The sequence below is a fragment of the Drosophila ananassae genome, chromosome 3L, assembly GCF_017639315.1.
Source record: "Drosophila ananassae strain 14024-0371.13 chromosome 3L, ASM1763931v2, whole genome shotgun sequence".
Classification (NCBI taxonomy): domain Eukaryota; kingdom Metazoa; phylum Arthropoda; class Insecta; order Diptera; family Drosophilidae; genus Drosophila; species Drosophila ananassae.
In genome coordinates this window covers 8,196,718-8,216,755 of record NC_057929.1, presented here as the reverse complement: position 1 = coordinate 8,216,755, position 20,038 = coordinate 8,196,718, and the positions used below count along the sequence as shown (strand labels likewise).

The following is a 20,038-nucleotide window of genomic DNA, read 5'->3' as shown; positions in this document are numbered from 1 at the left end:
ATGTTGCTGCTTTCTTTTTGCACTTTTATCACTCGGCTGGCTTCCCTCGCTCTCTTCTGCTCAGCACGTGAGCACCATAGTGCTGTTGTCCTTTTTTGTGTGCGGATATGGTGGCGCGTGTTGGTGTGAAATCGCCTGTCGGCATGCGTGAGTGTGTGTGTGTGTGTCTGTGTACGAGAGAGCGTGTCCTCAACAGGTGTTGTTGCCATTTGTTGTGACGACTGCCGATGCCGCTGTTCCTTATCCCTTTCAACCCCGACAATTCATTAAAATTCATTGACAAAAATGGAAATTCAAAATATTCTCATTTAAATATGTTATTTTTTTTTATTCCTTAAATAAAGAAACATGGATGAAGTAAGGATGTAAAGTACTCTTATGAACCCCCACCCCTGTTATAAATTAGATTTCATTTAAAAGCAAACATAAATTCCCATTATAAGATCATTTTAATCAAATGCAAAGTAAGAAACATTCAACAAAAAAGCAACCACATCAATTTATTCAACGTTCTATGTCTATTTTTTAACGAAAGCCAATGAGAAAAGGCAAGAGAAACCGAAGCACAAAAAACAACAATAATGAAATCAAAATGGGCGCTAGAATAATGCATAATAAAAAAAAGTCCCAACAAGTCAGACAACTTTGAGCTAAGTACACAATACATCTCTCGCCCAGCACACACTCCTATGTACTCTCCAGATACAATATACATATGTATATCTATCTATAACTGTGTATATATAAGGCCGGTACCCAAATAACCAAACAGCCGAGCCGAGAACTGAGAACTCAACCCGAAAGAGTGAAAGACAAATTGTTTTCAAACGTCGTAATCAAGAAATGATTTCTTAAAATATGCGCGTTGTCGACTTTTTGAATTCGGACCCATTACAATGGAAATGGAGGGAGAAAACGAGTAAGCCAGATACAGATACAGATACTTTTTTAAACCAGTAACAATGCAGAGTAACACCCTTTAGTATGGAAACTTTTTTGAACTTTTTGTTGAAAACATATTCCCAGGCTAGCACAAGAGGGTTGCCTTCAAATCTTAAAATTAAAAAGAAATTTTGACATATCCTTGGATTAAAACACTTTCTCTATGACCTCTTGCCTCTTACGAATTATTTTCGAACATATCCTTTTCTGCAAACCCTGTGGATAAACAAAAGGATTCACATTTTAGTAAGGGTATAAAGACAATAAACAAAATCTCCACAGACCGGCAGAGATGAACTTGCTTAGATGAAATGGACACAACGGGCAAACAGGAAGCAACGAAAGGGGATGCGTTGCGCCAAAGGGATGCAAAATGCCTGAAGATAGTTTGAGATAAATCCCAGAACTCAAGGAGCCAGCCAGACTGCCATACTGCTGGCTGCTGCCGGAGATGAACACGTAAATGAATCTGAATCTGAATCTGAATCTCAATCTAAAGCGAAAGATGAAAAGGAGTTTGTTTCCGTTTCGTTTGCAACCTCCAGCTGGTTTTTTGGATTTTGACAATCCATTGTCAACGACAGAGTACAGTTTTTCCATTCGAACAGATACAGATACAGATACAAATGCAGATATAGATTGAAATACTTTTTTGTGGTTGCAACCGGCATAAGATACTTGAACCAATTACGAAACTCCGCCGCCTGAACATCCAAATCTTAGAAACTCTAATGGATATGACGCAGAGAGAAAATTCTCGTATCTATTCATATTTTTGTTGTGTATATATGGGGTTTATGATTTGATTACACCAGCTCAAGTGTCGCCGTCGAATCTTACGGATACACACATTGGCTAATGGCTTTTGTTTATTCGAATTTGACGAAAGGGCAGCTGGCTCCGATTCGGATTGATTGGTGTTGTGTTATGTGGCCGAGTGCTATATCTTTCCGATTGCTTATTGCTCACTTGAGCACTTGAGAGCCAACAAATTGTCGCGTTTCAATCACTCCACTCAGTCTCAGTCACCCTTTTGCCTCAATTCTGCCCCAAATTATTTCTATTCCTATTTAAATGGAACTGGGACATCGTTTTTGGTTTCACGAAACCCTATCTGGAAGAGGTTTAGTGACAAAAAAAGAGCTTCAAATTAGGAATGGGCTTCGCTTTTCCGATTACAACATTCCGTATCCTTGCCAAGTTATTCGCATCAATTAATATTTTTGCATGGGATGGGGCATGGGTGGCGAAAAAAGGATTCAAAATATGAACAGGCGGTCACAGGGGGTGTGACAACATTTATTTAATGCGCTGACAAGGACAACAGCAAGGAGGCTGGGGGGCTGCGGTTTGAGGCGTTGATTGTGGGCGGTTTAATCGCCCACAATGCGGCCCACTCCCACCCAGGCCACCCCTTTCTTCAGTTGAAAGTTGGAACAATTGTTGGGATAACTTTTCTGGCGGCCCAAGGGGGCGGTGTTCTAACAGCCAGAGCTACTCTTAAATCGCCATCGAATGATTTCCAAGTCTAAGTTTAACAAATGCATAAATAACGAATAAGAATGAAGCCCAGTTCCAGTCCCAGTCCCAGACACACAAACACACACACTCGGCACAGCCACAGACTAAGTAAATTATCAAAGTTTTAGGCTCCACCCAGATGTTGCTTCTGTATGAGTGCCCCCCCTACTGTATATATCGGTATATAATTGCTGATATGGCCCGAAAGACTAACTGGTTTTTGTGTTAAAAGTGAACAACATTTAAATTAGCGAATAAAAATGTATTATTAATGCGAAAACATGTTTATAAAAAAGCAACAAATCCACACGCACACTGAGACCCCCAGAACCCGCGAGAGAGAGAAAGAGTCAGCCTAAACAATTGTTAAAAAAAATACATAAAAAAGTAAGCATTCTCGCTTTGTGTAAAGATTAGGGCGGGGCACATCCCCAAAGAACAAATAACAAATAAGCCAAGAGCTGGCCGTCAGACATTAAGAGATATTAATAAATTAGACACCGAATTGGAGGCGAAATTCGAATTTTTATCATGGCGGGTGAATAATTCTTTTTTGGCTTTTTGTTCCTTGGTGTCGAATGGCAATATAATCACGTAGGCGAGGGTGGAGTCAAATTAAATGATTAAATACTTAAAAAAAAATAAACAGAGCTCCTTAAGTAATAACGAGAGGTGGCACCAAAATGTTTCTTAAAAGTATTTCTGGACATATAATATTAGTTTATCTTTATAATTTCCATATCAATCTTCATCTCTCTTTATTTTTTTATAATGTATAATAACTTTAGAAACCCCCCTCGTATATAATCTTAACCCCAAGCTGTCAAAGTTACCCCGGAATACCCCGTTTCCGAAATGCGCTCGAAAACTAGTTTTCAGGCCTTTATTTTCATTTATTTCTGTAATATTGTTGTTATTTTTGCAAAAACATTTTAATTTCAAGTGACTCCGAAGCATTAGTTTTTTATTTGACTTGTTCTTCGTTAGATTTTTGCGACTGCGGCTGGGCACGTATTAAAATACGAATGTATCTCACAGATACAGATATCCGGACGGACCGAGGCACATACCTTCGCCGCATACTTAACGCACTCGAGTGACAATAATTGAATTCATTATGGGCATCGAGAAAAAAAAAATATTGGGAACTAGGAGGGCGTGGGGGAGTACTAGGATTAACAATGGCAGGTAATTAACCTGATAGATCCGACTGGCCACTGGCCTTGGGGCCTCTAAAAATGTGGCCAGAAAGACTTTAAGTGACTGTCACCAATTGTGGAGCTCGTGTTCGGGTTCTGTTACCAATTTTATTTGGTCTACGTGCGGGTTTTTACTTATTAGACATCCAATTACCATATAGGAGTTGCCAGGAACTGATTATTTTTATTAAGAGTATAGATTTTAAGAATAACTAAACATATTTGAAGGAATAGAAGATTGAAGAATTTATTCTTCGTTTCAAAAACATACTATTTCAAATATAAGAAATATATTTTTTTTAAACCAAACCAAAGATTCAAAAGAGTTAATTCCACTTAGTTTGTTGACTCGTTTTCGTTTCAGTTACCATTTTTATTTGGGCTACGTGCAGGTTTTACCTATTAGCCCCCTAATTACCATATAGTCAGACCACATAGTAGCCGCTTCTTAGCCATAAAGCGTTCGTTCCTTTCCCAGTTCTATTGACATGATCTTCGTGCAAGTTAAGTTTATTTTTTGTTTTTTTTTTTTGCAAACCGAAGAGGACGGCACACAGAACACCACAGAGGAAATCTTTATCAGCGTGGTAGAGGTCAACAAACCGCGGATAACCGCATTCAAGACTCCAGTGAGGCTCCAGCTTTTTCTTTATCAGATAATTGAGCCAAAGGTAAGCACTCTGGGCCAACAGTGCTCTCAAGTGTGGGGGTACATGGATGGAACTCATGACTCAAGAGCCATAAACTTAGCAACGGTAATTTCACTTACCATAAAACTCTATTTCTGCAATGATTTTAGACGATGACTTCACGACTTGTTTCATTTTAAAGAAATAGTAGATTAAATAATTTCCTATGAATGGGCTTTCCCAGAGGAAAATTATGTGTTCTAAGAAACTAGTACAACGATAACCCAAATAACGATGAAATATGCATAAAATATAATTATAATTTTGAAGTGGCGATAAGACCGAGAATTCATCATCAAACAGTATATATTTTCAATTTTTATAACTCACCATAAAAACTGAATTAATTGTGCAATTTTTGCACTCTTTCAGTTTTTTTTTGTTGGAATTTATTTATGAAGGAGATTTCTTTTGAAGAAGTTTTTTTTGAGAATTTCGGGCACGTTTATTATTTATTTAATTTGCACAAATTTGGCAGCACACACAACCACACCCTCAACACACACACAACCGATTCACAGGAAGCACCTCAAAAACGTCACTATTTAAAAAACTATTAAAAAAAAACTACAAAAATTCAGAGAGAACCAAACCGAAGGCGTCAGAAACTGCACTGAATTTGCAAAAATGGAATCGGAAAATCGGGGGAATATATGGAAACGGAATCGGACGAAGCTTCATATAAATAATGAATTCACAAATACAATCACTGCCCGTCTTGGACACATAATGCATTAGTATCTATGAGTGTGTTTCGATCTAAGTATGTATCTGTGTATCTGAGTATCTGTGTGTTTGCATTTAAATCATAAAACTTACAAAACAGAAACTTAACTAAACAAATGTCTCGGAAAGACACCTCCCAGCTCCCATCCTCCCATCCTCCCAGTCCTCCTCCACCCTTGCAAGTCTCGCATTTGAAGAAAATTTGCTGACAATTGCAAGAGAATTTTTGTTTTTATTTAGTTTTTCCCATCTATTTGATTTTTTTTTTTTAATTTTTTGCTTGCGTTTCGCGTTTTGCTGGGAAGGGGGTCGGAGCGAGTGGAGAGGGCCAAGAAATGGAGGCGGGGGGATGGGAGGAAGGTGGTCTTATTTCAATTTACAACCAAGTGACGAAGTATCACAATTCAATGTTTAAAGTTTTTATCACGTTGTGGACACAACAACAACAACAATAACAACAAAGCAGCGCCACAAGTACAGTAGAGCTTTTAATGAAATTATAAATAAAATAATTACTAAATAAATAAAGGTCTATTTCTTTGGGCAAACTTTACTTAAAAACTAATAAATATTTATTATTAATTTATTTAATAATCATAATGGTTTGCATACTAAGCTTCACTGTACTTGAGGGCTCTCCAGCTGCTCAATACTTGCAAACAAATGGAGCAACTGCAGCTTACTACCAAGCATCGAATGCGGGCTCTGGGGGCCACCATAGAGGACCCAAGGAGGGCTTCAGAGGGGCCAAGTTGGCGGTAGGAGGTAAGTAGGCAAAAACCTCAAATCGTGGGGCAGGGGCAGCTATAGCTCTAGCCATCCAGCCATCCAGCCAAGCTCCCCCTCTTCTGCGGCTGAGCAATATGGTTAATATGGCGCGACATTTCATCCGCTGCCGTTGTGCAGCTCGTTCGCTTAGTCAGCCCGCTTTTCTCGCTTTTGGGGAGAGGGCGGGCTGGGCTGGGCTGGGCCAGCCGGACGGGCTCTAAATGTTTAGTAACCAACTGAAATAGTAGCACTCGTGTTAGTATCGGTTCATGAAAAACGAACACCACAGCAGCAAAATAGAAATGGGGAGCAAAAATACAAAAAAATTAAACCATTTCGGTTTACATAGAGTTTCGCATGTAGCTACACGACTTGCACTCGGATTTAAATATGAATGCACAAACATACTACACATGAGGTCAAAATAATAAGGGGGTTAATACTTATAACAAAAAAATTATAATTAAAAAAATACATAACTTGTTTCTTTGTAATATTATGCAAATGTAAGCCAACAAAGTTCAGTTCGTGGGAAACTAAAGCTTATATATCCTTAAAGGGTTTCTAATTTTAAGATACATTTTGCAAATAAAGATCTCAAGATCTCATTCTTAAGAACTTATTTTTATAATGATGAATCTTTCAGTTATATAAGAGATATATTCCACCGATTCTTTGTTAAATATATAATTTTGTTTGATGATCTTTAAGGTAGTGATGTTTGGATCAGTTGAAAGGAAACTGTATCTGTTGTGCTATCTTCCCATCTAGATATAGTCGGTATTTCCGATCCTCAAGTTATATGGCATCTTAAGGATATCTTAAAGACTAGTTCCGTAAGAAACAGAAAAGAGTACATGCTTATATAGACTGAGGGGGAGACTTTGATCAAGACGTTATAGGTTCTCACCTTTTAAGGCTCAAAGGACATCTCTAATAGTTCATATACTATAGTAAAAATGTTACAAATTATAAAGAGAAATTTAATATATTTATTCTAATTTACTGACCACCTCTGTGGGTGGTGGCTGGGGGGGAAAGTGGTAAGCAAACGACGTCAGCGTAAACTGATTACCACCGGACGATCTATGGAGCTGCACAAGCGGCACGTACCCAGTGTTTTTGGGGGTCTGGAAGAGGCGGAAGGGGCTATGGCGACAGACTCTGGGAACCTTCATTTTGGGAGTTAAGTTCGGCCAACGGGCGAGACAGAACGACTCTAGAAACCAAAAAGTTCCAGCTAAAACCGATTGCACATAGGAAGTCAAAGTTGAGACTTCAATTTCAGTGGACGCCCATGGGTGGGTTGTGAAATTATAAGCAAAAACTATCATATTGTTCCAAGAAGTCGCACAAACTGAAAGAGAATGTGTGCGATTACTAATTAATGGAACGTGCTAGTTTATAACTCTTATATTATGGATGTATGGGTTACTACTTGGAATCATCATTCAAAGTTGAATCATTCAAATTTTGATTGAATTTCAACTTTCAAACTATGAATACTTTTTAAGAAAATTTTGATGGAAAAACTTTTCTTTCATAAATATTTGACAGATTAGAAATTTATATTTTAATGTTATATTATATTTGAATTACTCTTTCTGTTTCAATAACTTGGATAATAGTTTGTGATTCATGGATTTAAGTTCTCTAGTTTCTATTACATCATCTTAGCTGCAGTTCACTCTATCTCTTCGCCATTTGATAATGCACATTCATAATTTACTCATCATTCACTAAGAATTCATCTTATTCACTCAATCAACTCGTTAAGTAGCCGTGTTATCTTTATCACCACTTTCTAGCAAGCTAGTCAGTTAGTTAGCCGGCAAACTTGTTATTGTAAAACATAGTGTACATTCCGTAACTTTGACACCCACCGCAAACTGCACGTAGTGAAATTTAGCTGCCAACTAAACCAAACATGCTGTGATCTAGAAAACTGTATCTTACAGATGCACACACACTCACCCACACACCAGATATTCGCGCACACTGACTGACAACAACATAGTCTGCAAAAACAGACAAAAAAAATAAAAAAGGCGCACACATAACTTCAACTTGGCATTCCAACTGGGTTTCCACACGAAAATGAACACGTGCTGCTCTTAGCCCGCAGGATACGTGGGGCGGGAGGATTAGAGGGGCTGGGCCCAAGTGGGTGGCGGGGTGGGCTTGGTCGTTGGCTTGCAGCCACAATAACAACAGGCCGAGTTGAGTGCACCGGTGAGTGAGTCACTCGCCCGGTCTCTCCCACTCACTCGGCTCTCTTCGGGAAGAGAGAGGGAGAGAGAGTGGCGCTGATAAGAGCGCTCTATGACGCTTCTATAACTTTAATAATCCCATGGGGGCTAAGCTGAATTTTTAATATCTAAAAAATAAATAAAGTAAAAAATCAATAAGATGAATTTAATAAAAAGTGCATCAAAAATGTGGCTGAAGTTTTAAGCAGACACCCATACATCTTCCCACTCTTCTATCCCTTCTTTGGTTTCATCTCCTGACGACCTTAGCGAAGCTCTACTGTAGAATGAGGTTTTGGCACGACTAACTTAGTTGGTCGCCAGGGACCTTCTGTATAAATGTATGTATGTGTGTGTGCATCCAGCTTTGCAAGTGTGTGTGTGTGTGTATTTGTATTTGCGGTGCGTCGGCTGGCAACTTTAGTGGCCCGGCTAACTTTTAGCAAAAGTTTTTGGCTCGAATACCTGCCACTAACTAAAACCACAGGCAACCGGGTAGGGTAGCCAGAAGCAGAGTGGCACAAGGGCCTGCCGCAGAACTTTGTACCACGCATCGAACTATGAAAATCAGAAGTTTTCAGACAGAAATATCCAGCAATGCATCCGAACAATGGGCACTTGGACGCCCGCCATCGCCATCGCCATTACATTTTCCACTTACCGCCCCGCTAGCCATTAGTTTTCAGTTTTCCACAGTTTTCCAATAAGCCCAACAAATTACGGAATCGAAGTAATTCCCAAACTTTGTAAATGGAAATGCGGAAATAACAAAAATTCAAAGAAACCGTAATCGAAACAGCTGACAAAGTGCGCGGGCACGATTATTTTACATTCTACATTACTTCTACAAAAGATATCGACTTAGAGATGGCACTTTCAGAGTTTCATAGCAATAAGCTTTTAGTCAATTGATTTCTTTAAGGGGGAATAACGTTAATTTGAATGAAAAAAACGACACTTTTTAAAGACTTTCCTTTAATGAATAGAAACCTATACAATTTTAACGCAACAATAAGTACTATTTCACATAAGCACTAATCGACGTGTCCTGCTCAAACACCCTGGTTGTCCTGCGGCGTGTGCTTGGAACACGGGTTTGATGTGACTCATCATCGGAGTCAGATTCGGGCGCTGAGCTTTCATCGGAGCCTTGGGTGCTGTCTAGTATTTGGGAGGAGATGCCTCTAAACCACTTGAACCGGCTAAGGAACGCCTCCATGCCCGGACTGAGAAAGTACAGTCGGAGAGGCCGTTGGCTCCTCAACGGATGGACATGCAGGCGTTCGTGGGACAACATCAGGTCCAGGGAAAAGGAGCAATGTATGAAGAAGATGGCGGCGGCATAGAGAGCAATCAAGGAGTTATCCCGGCAGCACTCATAAAATCCCGCCCAGTGTTTCTGCTTGAAGTTGTTCATCGTGGCCATGTGCATTTGGGCGAAAACGGTCAACAGGAACATGGATCCCAGAATGGCGGAGAAGGCGGCTTCATATTTCATCGCCGGCTTCTCGGCGTAGAAGACTCCAATCACGGCCAGGAAGCACATTATCGACGAGCCACCGTAAGTGCCGCAGAGCAGGAACATGTGCGGTATCTTCTCGGTCATGAAGCAATAGTAGTGCATGTAGCAACATCCTCCGCTCAGAAGGAACTCCGTCAGCTTTAAGAACAGCCATACGGGCTTCTTGGAACGGAACTGAGCCATCTTGTCGAATCGAGTGGGACAAAAAACAGTTAGGGATTATATTAAGTTCCAAAAGACAGACTGATACATACAGGTTTCCTACGACTAACATATCTTACAATTAGGGTACAAGTTGAAGAACAGTATGTTGCGTCCAATTCCTGGGGTTACAATTCACTAAAACAATGGACGAAACATACTCTAAAAGTAATCCCGACTACTTCCAGTAGCTTTCTACTTCCTCCAATATTGGGTGAACCGATGTATTTGCTCCACCAGTGCCGGCATTACGGCCGTAATCGACACATCCAGTAGACTTTGCAGATGCTGAACCGCCTCCTCGTCCGTCAATCCCAGCTGGAGGTTCTCCTCCACCTTTTTCACAGCCTTGTCGGGCTCAAGAGCGATGTCTGGAACTGTGGCGTCCACCATCAGCGAGAACAAGTTCAACATCACATTGGCGTGCCGGCGCAGATGCAAGTACGCCGTATAGCACTGTTTCCGGAACTCATGGTGGTGCTCCGAACTGATTCCGCCCATGGCTTCCACCATCTCCTTGCTGAGCTTCATGGGCGGGGGCATGGGCTTGGGATCGCGGCCCAAAATGTACCCGAAGTCAATGTGAAACAGCTTGCCGTTGGTGGTCAGCAGTAGGTTGTCCAGATGACGATCCCCAACGCCTGCAAGAGATTGAAATCAGAAAAAGGAATCATGTTTTAATCACCGCCTTACCGAGTAAATAGGTGATGACACAGTAGCCGGCACAGCTCTTGATGTAGGTGTCCATTACCTCCGAGGAAATACCATAGGGCCCGTTATCACAGGGGTGGTGTTTCCGGAAGAAGTTGTGGATGTTTCCTTCGCGAGCCAGGACTTCCGCCACCGTGCAGGAGTCAATGTACTGCAGGAAGCCGTGCTTCGGGCTGGTGGCCAGCACCTTGTAGGGAGTCAGCTTCAAGTCAAGGTTTTCCCGGCGCAACAACTTATCCATCAGGGTTATCATTTGCAGGATGAGCTGGTCCTGGCGGAGATCGTCGCCGTGCTTGAAAATAGCCACGTACTCGTGCTGGGCAATGTTCGTGACGAAAGTCAGCCTAATAAAGCGGAAGTTAATTAATAAATTCTAGAAAAGAAGGTATTGCTTATTCCGCAACTCACTTGGCTGGCATAAGAGCACTCTTGAAGAGAGTAGTCCGCATCGGGACAATCTTGGTAATATAGATCTCCGGGTCTAGGGGGAAGGGAATCGGTTCAAAGTTGGTAAAGTTCACCTTAAAGCTGTCCTGCTCGGCAAGAAGCTTTTGGAACTTTTCAGTTTTCTTGTTGCGATTGCCCGGCTCCTTGGCCACCAACTTGACCAGCTTGACCAGCTCGTCGATGAACCGACGCTGCTTCTTAAGATGGTAGTAGATGCCTCTCAGTTCAAAGTTTCCTGAAAAAAATCACAAATAAGTTTGGCGTTTCTTTGGAATAGATACGATTTAAAACCTACCATTCTCCAGAACCTTTTGGAACATGTTCAGAACCATTTCGTACATGTGGTGGGCCCGCTCGTCCTGCTTTCTCACGGACTCCGTCTCCTCCACCTCGATCGACAAATACCAATAGAAGTAGTTCGCCAGCGTGGCATTTGTGCAGGCGCGCTGAATCAGGAATGTGCAGAGATTTGCGGGAACACTGCCAAAGCTGATGCCATCGGCCAGCATCAGGGCATTAGAGTTGGAGTCGCAGGGCAGGGAACTGCCACCAGGAGTGCCAGGAACTGAGGGACCAGCCGCAATCACTGATCCGCCACTACCGCCCGCTGATCCGGGGCTCAGGGACTTGTCAGCCTTGATGGCAGCCAGGAAACTAGCAGCTCGTTGATTCGCAGGAATCACAGAGGCATGCAGGCCGCTGCTGGTGGCACTGAGATCCGAGAGACTGCTCTGGTCCAGCTGCGAGCAGCTATCATCCGGCATAGACCGCACGACATCGCGATCGGGGAATATACAGCCGTGAAGATGGTTGATGTGGCGAGGATCCTCGTACTTCAGAGCTTGCACCAATTGCAGCAGATACAAGAGTAGGTCCTCGTCCGGAGCCTGAGCCAATCGACTGACTGCATACTTTCGCACCTGCGGATGAGTAAACGTGGGGCTCAACAATTCCAGGGCATCCTCGACGTCCATGGGCGCCCAATTGGCCAGCATCCATAGAGCTTGCGTCACTTCATCCTCCAGCTTCCAGTTGATGCACTTGAGGAACTTGGTCAGCGCCTTCTTGTGGGAAGATAAATAGAAACGAAACTTCCAGACCATGTCCTGCTCCTCGCTGCTCAGTACGTATGTCGATGGATACCTGTACACAATGGTGTGTAACTGATCCCGAATGCTGGAAAAGAATAGGTATTTTAAGAGGAGAAACAGTATTAGCAACCAATAGACTTACCTGGCCGTGGGCTTAGCATCCCTATCGGAAATGCCCGAGCGCTCGGAACGCGCTAGGCGATGGTGCTTCCTTTCCACTAAATTCTCCATCTGAATCTCCGAGTCGGGTACGGAAACCAGCTTGGGTTTAGCTGGCAGTTTGTACTTGACATCGCCCTCCGGTTCAAAATAGACCACCGCATACTGAAAAAGAGACACAGATGAGAACCTGGAAGGTTTAAAGGCTTCTAGTGACTCACATTATAAGTATCATCCACAACTATGGCGGGAAACTCGATCATAAGGAACATGTAGTCGGACATGCGCTTCTCCCGCTCATTGATCACCTCGATTTCGCGGAAGGTCAGACGATCCAGCCAGTCGACCTTTTGGACCTGGCCATTCCGGTGCTTTTTGGCCAATTTTCCGAGACGCTGCATTTGGGACTTGGAGGACTCCTTACCCTTGCCGGGGGTCTTACTGGGGAAACCACCATCGCCCTCAACGCCCAGCCAAACCCTCAAGTCGTACATTCCCTGTCGGAACATGCCGTCCTTCCCGAAAACCGAGATGGAGGTGCCGCCTATGACCGTGGTTTGGCCAGCTCCGGAACAATCCAGGATGGAAAGGACTAGCATTGCGCTCCGGGGCAGGTCGGAGAACTGAAGGGGCAGCGTCACCCACTCGTTCCAGCTCCATCGCTTGCCGAAGGCCTTGTACGAGCTGGTAACAGGTAAGCAGTAGGGCCTTCCCTGATTGAACACCTGGAGGCGCACCTGAAACGAAGGATGTTCCTCGGAGTAGAGTCCCGAGAACCTCAGAATTGGATCCTCCAGAAGTTTTTCATAATCTGGTTGTCGTTTTTTCCCCTCGAGCGTCCCACTGAAAGAGAAAGGAAACTTTATGTACACATTTTCCAGGGGTTTCCCCACTTTTTCCGCTTACACTTTGATTTGGACCCGTTCGTGGAGGGAGGAGCTGTGTATGTAGCGAAAATGGTCATCCGGTTGGTCCATCTTCCCTTCCAAATTCAATTTTTCATTTATTTATGCGTAATTTTCACGGACAGTACAACAACGATTGGTCACAACATCGAACAGCTGACACAGTGGTCTCTACATAAGGCGAACCAAAAAACAGGCGAAAAATGATTTAGATTATTATAGTTAAAAAATTTTAATAAATTTTAATTGAAATTTTTAAATATTTATATTAGTAGCAATGGAATAATGTTTATTTTCTTATAAAGTTTTTTTTATTATTCTGTTTCCACTGTACTTGCGGCGAAGAACCAAAACTGATTCATTTGAATTCGCCGGGCGGCGAACTAGAGCCGCGTGGTTCCCCAGCTGTTGCACGCCGCCTAATTAATTCACTTTTTGTTTATCCATCGATCCCACCAAGATGACTGCAAATGCCACAATAGAACTGGCCCTAGATCGGGTCGACTGGAGGGATTTGGCGGCCCATCCGGAAAACCTTCCTCGTGTCTACACGCCCGGCGAAGTGCTGATGCCGGAGGCTGGTTTCATGCGAGGCCATGGAACGTTCGTCGAGGACGAGACCATCAAGGCCTCTGTGGCTGGCGTGATCGAGAAGGTTAACAAACTGATCTCCGTTCGGCCATTAAAGAGCCGCTACGTGGGTGAGATCGGCGATGTGGTAGTGGCCCGGGTCATTGAGGTCCAACAGAAGCGCTGGCGCGTGGATACCAACTCGAGGTTGGATTCGATTCTGCTGCTCTCGTCCGTGAATCTGCCGGGTGGAGAGCTCAGGAGGAGATCGGCAGAGGATGAGCAGATGATGCGGCGGTATCTGGACGAAGGGGATCTCATTTCCGCCGAAGTTCAGGTAACTATTCCCATCACATCCAAGTATTCTCAGTAATGGTTTTCCCTACTGGTAGAACATCTTTGAGGAGGGCACTCTATCGCTCTATACGCGGAGTTTGAAGTACGGAAAACTGTCCCAGGGCCTGTTGGTCAAGGTCTTTCCCGCCCTCGTCAAGCGACGCAAGATGCACTTCCACAACTTGCCCTGCGGAGCCTCCGTGATCCTGGGAAACAACGGCTACATCTGGATTGCACCCACAAAGGCGCAAGAGCAGGACGGCGGCGAAGGCGGATTTGCACAGAATTTAAACGAACATGTGCCGCGAAACGATCGTGAGGTGATTGCCCGCCTGAGGAACTGTGTCCTGGCCCTGGCCAAGTGCAAGCTAATGATCTACGATACCAGCATCCAATACGCTTACGAGGAGTCTCTGAAGTATGAGGCCCACGAGCTGCTGCAACAGAATGCCATCTATGACATTGGCGAGCAAACGCAGTCTAGGCTGCGGGACTCGGACGAGTAGGACTTAGATCATAAATATATATTTTCCCACAACATATAGACTGTCTAATGCTAGGACTCTGGGATGGTTCAGTCAGTGGATATCGAAACCACTTTCATTTCAAATCCTGCGCTCTAAAAATCTTCCACCTGAATCTTTACATTCCATGTAAAATGAATGTAAAAATGGACGCAACCGAGTAAATAGTCTACTCACGAGTAGAATACAATAAATATCGATATATTGATATTTTGTTATCAAACCCTACTTCCAAAATAAAGACGCCTTGTTAATTTAACTTTCTTCTTGTGGGTTTTGTGCTTGTGATTAAACGTTGTAATTAGATAATATCTGAACACACATCTCTGAGATGGCCAACAGCACAATTGCGCGCGAATTGGAGCTGAGCGAAAAGAAAATCTGCCGCTTCTGCCTCTCGGAGCAGAAGTTGACCTCAATTTTCGGGCAACATGCACGCATTAAAACGACGGCTAATTTGCCGCTGCAGATAATGGCCATAACGGCGATCGAGGTAAGCGGCAGGTTCCTGGTTGCACTAACTTAAATCCCAGAACCAGGCTAGGAATCTAACTCGGTGGTTTCTGAACTGACTGCGTTGGCGTCTTGGCTAAGTTTTCCCGGCTGTATTTCGGCGTGCCACCCCTCCCAGCCCCCTCCGAGTCCATCAAACACTGGTCAAGGACATGCCCCAAAGTTTAGTCACTTCCTTTTTGGGGCTTGCCCGGCCGGAAAGTGTGAAAAACCCATTTCCATCCATTGTTGTGACAACTGTACCAAGGAACATATGTATGCATGTGTGTGTGGGCTCAGTCTTCTTCTTAGAACTGACAGATGACAGCTGCTTTTGGCGCTAGATTTGAAATTCGAAATTAATATTCAATTCAGTTTATTCAAATGCGTATAAAATATATATAATTGTATATATCTCCATTGTATAATCTTATCCAAAAATTTGTGGGTTTGCTGATTGGCAAGTGTTCTTACGTTTAGGGAAATCATAAAATGAAGTGGGAAACGAATTTCGTCATCCATAAGGCCGGATTGGGTGGGTGGGTTGGGTGTTAAATGAGTGTGATGGGGGGATTAATTATGAAATGGTGATCCTTATCCTCAAGGATAATCACACGTGTCCATCCTATACTAGACTTGAAGTGAATTGGAATCCAAAGTGAATGATTGTTGGGAATTTCAGTTGTTGTCTTTGAACTTAGCCTAGAAAAGAGATCGTTTAGCCAGCCTTGTTGCCATTCGGTTTGTCACTGAAGCGCAGTATGCGCGTCAGCATGGAGGTGAGGCACGGTATCTGCTTCTGGCGATCCATCATGGGGGTGCCGGGCACGTTCGACTCAAAGTCGATGGCGACGCGCTGATTGACGAATGTGAGCAGGGTGAGGATGTCGTACTTCTTGCCATTGGTGTTGAGCTCTCGGATCAGGGACTGCATAAACCAGGACCCGTTGTTGATGTTGCGCCAGGAGTAGTAGCCTTTAAGTACGCCGTAATTAGTCATCGAATTATTTAATTTTTGTATAAACCTTACCTGGAATGGTGGAGTAGGAGAAGAGAAAGTCCGAATGTATGGGTATCTTGTAGCTCATCGAGGAGTCGCCATCCGTTTCGGTTGTGCTCTTCTCGAGAGTCATTCCGCCGTCCAGACGATCGCCCTGGCAGGCCTGGATGAAGAACAGCTTTGGTTTGCCGGCCAGCGTGGGGCAGAAGTTGGCCGTGAAATAGTGCCAGATGTTGTCCAGCTTGTACTGAGTGTCCTTGGCGTACAGATAGCCATGTTCTCCATGCGACAGAATGGCCACTGCCAGGCAGTCGTTGTCCGTGTGATCCTGGGAAGCTGCTTTCTCCACGTACTTGAGGATGTCCAGCAACTTGCAGTCCTTGTGCACCGACACACTGAAGCCCAGACCCTCCAGGGCCAACTTCAGTTCGGCGGAATCCACATTGGTGCCGGAACGGCTCTTGAGTGAGGGAATATCAAAGAATTCGTGGTTGAAGATTAGGGCCACTCCGCGATTCTTGTGATTCATATTGTATTCGGAGGCGTAACGATCCACCGGCATTCGGGCCACCAACTTGTTGGCCACAACGGGCGGAGCGCTGAGGGGGAGTGATGAATATATGATTATATTAGTGGTTAATTGACAATCGAAGTGGGCGATAAGATAAGCCTTGGTCAAAAATAGCTTTTAATCAAAGATGATGTGTTTAGTTTGGGGTTTTACGTAAATCCTATTCCGGTCTAGAATCAGTTAGCCATCAGCTATAAGGACAGTACAGTAGGGACAGAATTAAGTGGATAAACTGTGATTCATGGGAATAACTTTCCCAGAACAGGTACATGGAAGTGTCCAAAACAGGAGTCGTAGTAGGCTGCGCTGAAGAACTAAAGCAGGCAGACTGATAAGGGAATACCATGGAATACCATGGAAAGTGCAATGAATGAGCAACAGAAACGGAAAACAGAGAGCAATGAGGAATGAGAGTAAGAGAGAGAGTTTAGAGACTGACGCCGCACATGGACTTACCCCGCTGCAGTTGCTGCACCACCGCCACCGCCGACAACAACACCGCCCCCCGGGCAGCCCTTGGCATCGGTATTATCAGCAATAATGCTGCTTCGATTTCCCGCTCCATTCGAGCTGAGAACATTGAAGTTTCTGGTTATGCATTCGTCCGTCATATTGGATGCCCTCTTTTATTTATTTTTTTTTTTTATTTTATCCGAGGGTCGACTCTCCTTGTGCCTGTTCCTCCTCCTCCTACTCAGCAGTTCTTGTTTTGATTGTTTATTTCTCCTTGTGCGCGCCGCTCTTGCTTTCTGGCTTTTGTTCTTCGTCTGCCTGTCGGGACTGACTGGGACGGAGCGCCTTCTTTTCAGCCTTTTCTCCTCTCCAGCCGAGTTGTTGCGCCCTTTTTCTCTATTGTTCTTTTAGCGATAACTTTAACAAACTTTCACAGCACACAGCACAGCTGTTTTGAGAATTTAGTTGCTCTGAAAGTCGTGCGAGCGGTAACAAGTGGCCGAATGTCCTTTTATGGGTCTGCCGTGTTCAATCAATCAATTACCGGAGGTTAAGCGTGTTCGCCGCCACTCAAAACAACAAATTACGGTTACGGTGTGACCAGGTGGGGCTAATCAGTGGCTCGGATAACGCGCCAAGCCATCTGGTCACTTTTTCGGTTGCGAACTACGCTTAGCCGGTTTTTGAACCTGCTTAGCCTATTTGGGAATCATATTTTTTGTAAAAATTGAATTAATGATTTGAATTTTCTTCTTTTTAGGTGGGCGAGCTGGATGGAATGCCTGCCTACATATGCCTGGAATGCCGCCTCCTGTTCGAGCACTGCTACCGCTTCAAGCAGATGTGCAAGCGGGCGGAAACGTTGCTCCGCCAGTTCCCTTTGACCGGAACATGGCCCGCTCCCCTGGAGAAACCGAGAGCTCCAATGGTCTCCGGCCAATCCAACCAATCGCCGATGATAACAATCCAGACAAAAGATCTGCCACCACCGGTTTCCCCCATTTCGAGACCGAAAAAACTACTCAACACCATGGCCAAGTCCAACAAAGTGGTCATCGAAAATGTCGAGATCTTGGAGACGTCTTTGCTCAATCTGAGTCCCAATTCCACGGCAACGATCGCAACTAGCACCACACGATCGCAGCCCTATCAGTTAAAGGTGGAGAATAACCAGGAGCTCTCCATGGATGATGTGCAAAATATGCTGGAGGATATGGCCAATGAGCTAGATGAAATTTCTTCGCCGAAAAAAGATGACTTGCCACAACTATCGCCCAAAAAACCGAAGGTTTTGAACAAATCTTCGATCAGAATATTAAATAAGGGACCCGCTGCTCCGATCGAGCCTCGCATAGCCACGCCGCAAATAAAGACGGATGAGAGCGGAAATGTGGCCATTGTTACTGAGATCCTGGATCCCAACAGCCTTACGGTGCAGGAGGATCTGAAGAAGAATGCACAGCAAGTTCCAACCAATGTGTTTCCTTGTCCGGACTGTGAGCGCTCCTTCCCGCTGCAGCAGTTGCTCGATATCCATCGGTTGAACCATACGCGAAAGCGTAGCTTCCAGTGCCCAGACTGCGACAAGAGCTTTTATTCCAAATACGATATGGCCAAGCACACCTTCATCCACACCGGCGAGCGGCCGTTCAAGTGCACTGTTTGCGACAAGGGCTTCACCCGGAAGGCATTACTCCACCGTCACGAGCGCACCCACACGGACATTCCAAAATTCATCTGCGTTTACTGCGAACGTCCTTTCATTTCTCGCCAGGAGATGGAGAAGCACGCCCAACGGCATACCAAGAAACGCCCATTCCCATGTGGTGTCTGCGGCAAGTCGTTTGCTTTCAAGCAGGGATTGGAGCGTCACGAGGTGGGTTCTTTACTCCTCTAATGCCTTCGACAATTTTTAATCCATATTTTATTTTGTAGGTCATTCACCAATCGAACCTGCCATTCCCGTGCCAGCACTGCCCCAGGTCCTTCCCAACGGCTTGCAAATTAGCGCGTCACTTGGTGGCTCACGCTGGCAAGAGGGTTTATCCCTGCAAGTATTGTCCCAAATCGTATTTGTTGTCCCACCATCTGTCCCGACACTTGCGAACCCACAAGCAGGCCACTGCCGATTCGTCATTCATGTGCAGCGAATGCAGGGAGATGCATACCAGCTACGACAGCTTGCTAGAGCACTCGACGCACCACGCGGCTATGACGCTGAAGTGTCCACTCTGCCGCGAGGAGATCGGCGACGCCGATGGAGTTGAACCACATATGCAGCTGCACAGGGATAGCGAGCGATTCGCTTGCGAATTCTGTGACCATATCTTCTTGAGCCAGGCACAGGCGCAGAAACACATTGAAGACGATCATGTGGTGGACATGGTTCCATATTACAATGAAGATGAAGAAGGAGAAGGAGAAGGTGACGGCGAAGGGGAAGGAGAAGCCGATGTTGGGGAGGAACTGGAGCAAGTGCAAAAGGAAGTGGTACAGGAGCAATTTGAAATCAAGGAGGAATTCTTGGAAGAGTTTTTGGACGAAGATCTTGACGATTCCGATGCGTCCTTTACACCGACACCCTCCAAACGGCGCAAACCGAGTCCAGCTAAGGGCAAACCAGTTGAAGTGCCCCAAGAAGAAAAGCGAAAGACTCGCAGTCAGGACGTGGCTAAGCCTGCTCCAAAGAAGGAATTGAAGGTTTCTCCCAAACAGGGGCGTTTGGTGGTTAAGCACGGAAAGTGGCAGAAAAATTAATACCACATACACATCAATTGTATTCGTTTTTAGCCTACATATGAAATATATTTTTATGTAACCCAGATCCTTGGTTCTATTTGATTTTAATTAAGTTGTCAAGGTACTACTTTTAAGAAAAGAGGATACTATTTTTCAAAAGGCTATCACGACTAGGAATTGCTACCTATATATCCACAAATGTGTCCTCAAATGAGCTCCAAGA

General features: G+C 44.4%; 6 protein-coding genes across 8 annotated transcripts in view; 2 read left to right on the top strand and 4 right to left on the bottom strand.

Moving 5' to 3' along the window:
* LOC6495910 overlaps nucleotides 1-8,920 on the bottom strand; it is a 35,314-nt gene extending 26,394 nt beyond the window's left edge. Inside the window, exon 1 of one of the 2 annotated variants that reach the window (XM_044715214.1) lies at nucleotides 8,756-8,920. In XM_044715214.1, the coding sequence (XP_044571149.1) occupies nucleotides 8,756-8,770 (15 nt within the window). In that variant the 5' untranslated portion in view covers nucleotides 8,771-8,920. Of the gene's footprint in view, nucleotides 1-4,681; nucleotides 4,810-8,755 lie in introns of those variants that run through there. The other variant, XM_044715215.1, reaches the window with a different exon arrangement.
* Nucleotides 8,921-9,058: 138 nt separating this feature from the next.
* Nucleotides 9,059-9,802, bottom strand: LOC6495909. Its single transcript, XM_001959801.3, has one exon. It carries the CDS (start codon nucleotides 9,797-9,799, stop codon nucleotides 9,113-9,115), a length of 687 nt encoding a protein of 228 aa, XP_001959837.1. The 5' UTR covers nucleotides 9,800-9,802; the 3' UTR covers nucleotides 9,059-9,112.
* Nucleotides 9,803-9,808: 6 nt separating this feature from the next.
* On the bottom strand, nucleotides 9,809-13,294 carry LOC6495908 (phosphatidylinositol 3-kinase catalytic subunit type 3). The gene is made up of 7 exons (XM_001959800.4): nucleotides 13,132-13,294; nucleotides 12,447-13,068; nucleotides 12,209-12,390; nucleotides 11,271-12,151; nucleotides 10,937-11,210; nucleotides 10,511-10,872; nucleotides 9,809-10,458 (listed from the first exon to the last, which is right to left on the bottom strand). The coding sequence occupies exons 1-7, from the start codon at nucleotides 13,200-13,202 to the stop codon at nucleotides 10,013-10,015; spliced, it is 2,838 nt and encodes a 945-aa protein (XP_001959836.1). The 5' UTR covers nucleotides 13,203-13,294; the 3' UTR covers nucleotides 9,809-10,012.
* A 211-nt stretch (nucleotides 13,295-13,505) lies between these two features.
* LOC6494698 (exosome complex component RRP4) lies at nucleotides 13,506-14,576 on the top strand. Its single transcript, XM_001959799.4, has 2 exons — nucleotides 13,506-14,037; nucleotides 14,093-14,576. The coding sequence occupies exons 1-2, from the start codon at nucleotides 13,591-13,593 to the stop codon at nucleotides 14,540-14,542; spliced, it is 897 nt and encodes a 298-aa protein (XP_001959835.1). The 5' UTR covers nucleotides 13,506-13,590; the 3' UTR covers nucleotides 14,543-14,576.
* Nucleotides 14,577-14,743: 167 nt separating this feature from the next.
* Nucleotides 14,744-19,900, top strand: LOC6494699 (zinc finger protein 2). Of its 2 annotated transcripts, none has more exons than XM_001959797.4 (3): nucleotides 14,744-15,053; nucleotides 17,837-18,952; nucleotides 19,012-19,900. In XM_001959797.4, exons 1-3 carry the CDS (start codon nucleotides 14,892-14,894, stop codon nucleotides 19,831-19,833), a joined length of 2,100 nt encoding a protein of 699 aa, XP_001959833.1. In that variant the 5' UTR covers nucleotides 14,744-14,891; the 3' UTR covers nucleotides 19,834-19,900. The 2 variants fall into 2 exon arrangements, with proteins under 2 accessions (XP_001959833.1, XP_032306581.1); XM_032450690.1 differs by lacking the exon at nucleotides 14,744-15,053 and adding an exon at nucleotides 16,676-16,888.
* On the bottom strand, nucleotides 15,412-17,700 carry LOC6495907 (caspase-1). Its single transcript, XM_001959798.4, has 3 exons — nucleotides 17,080-17,700; nucleotides 16,083-16,651; nucleotides 15,412-16,027 (listed from the first exon to the last, which is right to left on the bottom strand). The coding sequence occupies exons 1-3, from the start codon at nucleotides 17,232-17,234 to the stop codon at nucleotides 15,771-15,773; spliced, it is 981 nt and encodes a 326-aa protein (XP_001959834.1). The 5' UTR covers nucleotides 17,235-17,700; the 3' UTR covers nucleotides 15,412-15,770.
* Nucleotides 19,901-20,038: the final 138 nt, after the last annotated feature.